This window comes from Seriola lalandi, unplaced genomic scaffold (genome assembly GCF_002814215.2).
Source record: "Seriola lalandi dorsalis isolate HSWRI2012SDOR001 ecotype SW California unplaced genomic scaffold, Sedor1 jcf7180002054172, whole genome shotgun sequence".
In the NCBI taxonomy this organism is placed as follows: domain Eukaryota; kingdom Metazoa; phylum Chordata; class Actinopteri; order Carangiformes; family Carangidae; genus Seriola; species Seriola lalandi.
Window position 1 is genome coordinate 1 of NW_019524725.1, and position 1,027 is coordinate 1,027.

General features: G+C 37.0%; 1 protein-coding gene across 1 annotated transcript in view; it reads right to left on the reverse strand.

Moving 5' to 3' along the window:
• Positions 1–32: 32 nt before the first annotated feature.
• LOC147819254 (coxsackievirus and adenovirus receptor homolog) overlaps positions 33–1,027 on the reverse strand; it is an 8,165-nt gene continuing 7,170 nt past the window's right edge. Inside the window, exon 3 of the mRNA XM_087173320.1 lies at positions 33–851. Coding sequence (XP_087029446.1) covers positions 727–851 — 125 coding nt within the window. The 3' untranslated portion in view covers positions 33–726. The remainder of the gene's footprint in view (positions 852–1,027) is intronic.

A 1,027-nucleotide genomic window follows, 5' to 3' on the forward strand; every position in this document is an offset into this window, starting at 1 on the left:
CCAAGTTTAAACTACGTCCTGTCATCATCCTCTCTCCTCGACAGAAACAAAACCACATCTGTCAAAAAGATGATGCACTGGTTTAAAAGGTCAAACTCAGGGTCTCTGTTCTACAACACAAACACTGAGACGATGATGAACACATGGAGGAAATGAGTCACAATCACAGCTCTGCCTAAAGGACCTTAATGGACAGTTAGTTCCAACCAAGTGATCTGATTGGACGAGAGTCATTCCATCAGTGCTGATATACAGTATAACAGCACTGGGACCTTTAACTACTTGTATCACTCCTCTTTATAGGGTTTCTTTTTAATCACATTAACAGTCGTTATCGATCTCAGATTGTAACAAACTTTGAAAGATGAAAATATTTCCAGAAATAACATTTGAAGTAAATGATGTGAGGTCGTCAGGAGAGGATGAAGGAAGAAGCCTGGACACACCTGAGGTTACGTGCAGACAGAGTAGCAAGCTAGTGTGCACTGTGCAGGTCAGGACAATGTTTCAGTATCAGTCCAGTTGAGAAACTATTTGTGTTGGTGTAGCCAAATAGATGATGAAATAAACTAACATCATAATGTGTTGTTGCTTATTTAACTAATTAATACTAATTAACTAACAAACTTGATATTTATTTTCAATTTCTTCAGTTAGAGCAATAGAACCAGAGGCCTCACAGATGGATCTCGGTGGATTTTGTATGAATCTACTTGGATATGTTGATTAAAATCTTTTTTTAAACTTACTTCTCCTGTAACACACGCAGAGTCCAACAAGCACAAGTACAACAACAGCTAAAACAACAACAGCCCAAGCAGCGATCTCTCTGGTGCCGGCGCTCTTTTCCCCTGAAATACAGAAACATATAATTAAAGTTAAACTCAGGATGTAAGTGTGAAGATGAACATGCTGCTAAAATACATGAGAACAAGCAAAGACATTTTTGCAAAAGTTACTTTGACACAAAAAAGATCTTGAAATTATATAAAATCTACAAAATATTTTCCATTGTACAAAAGGAATA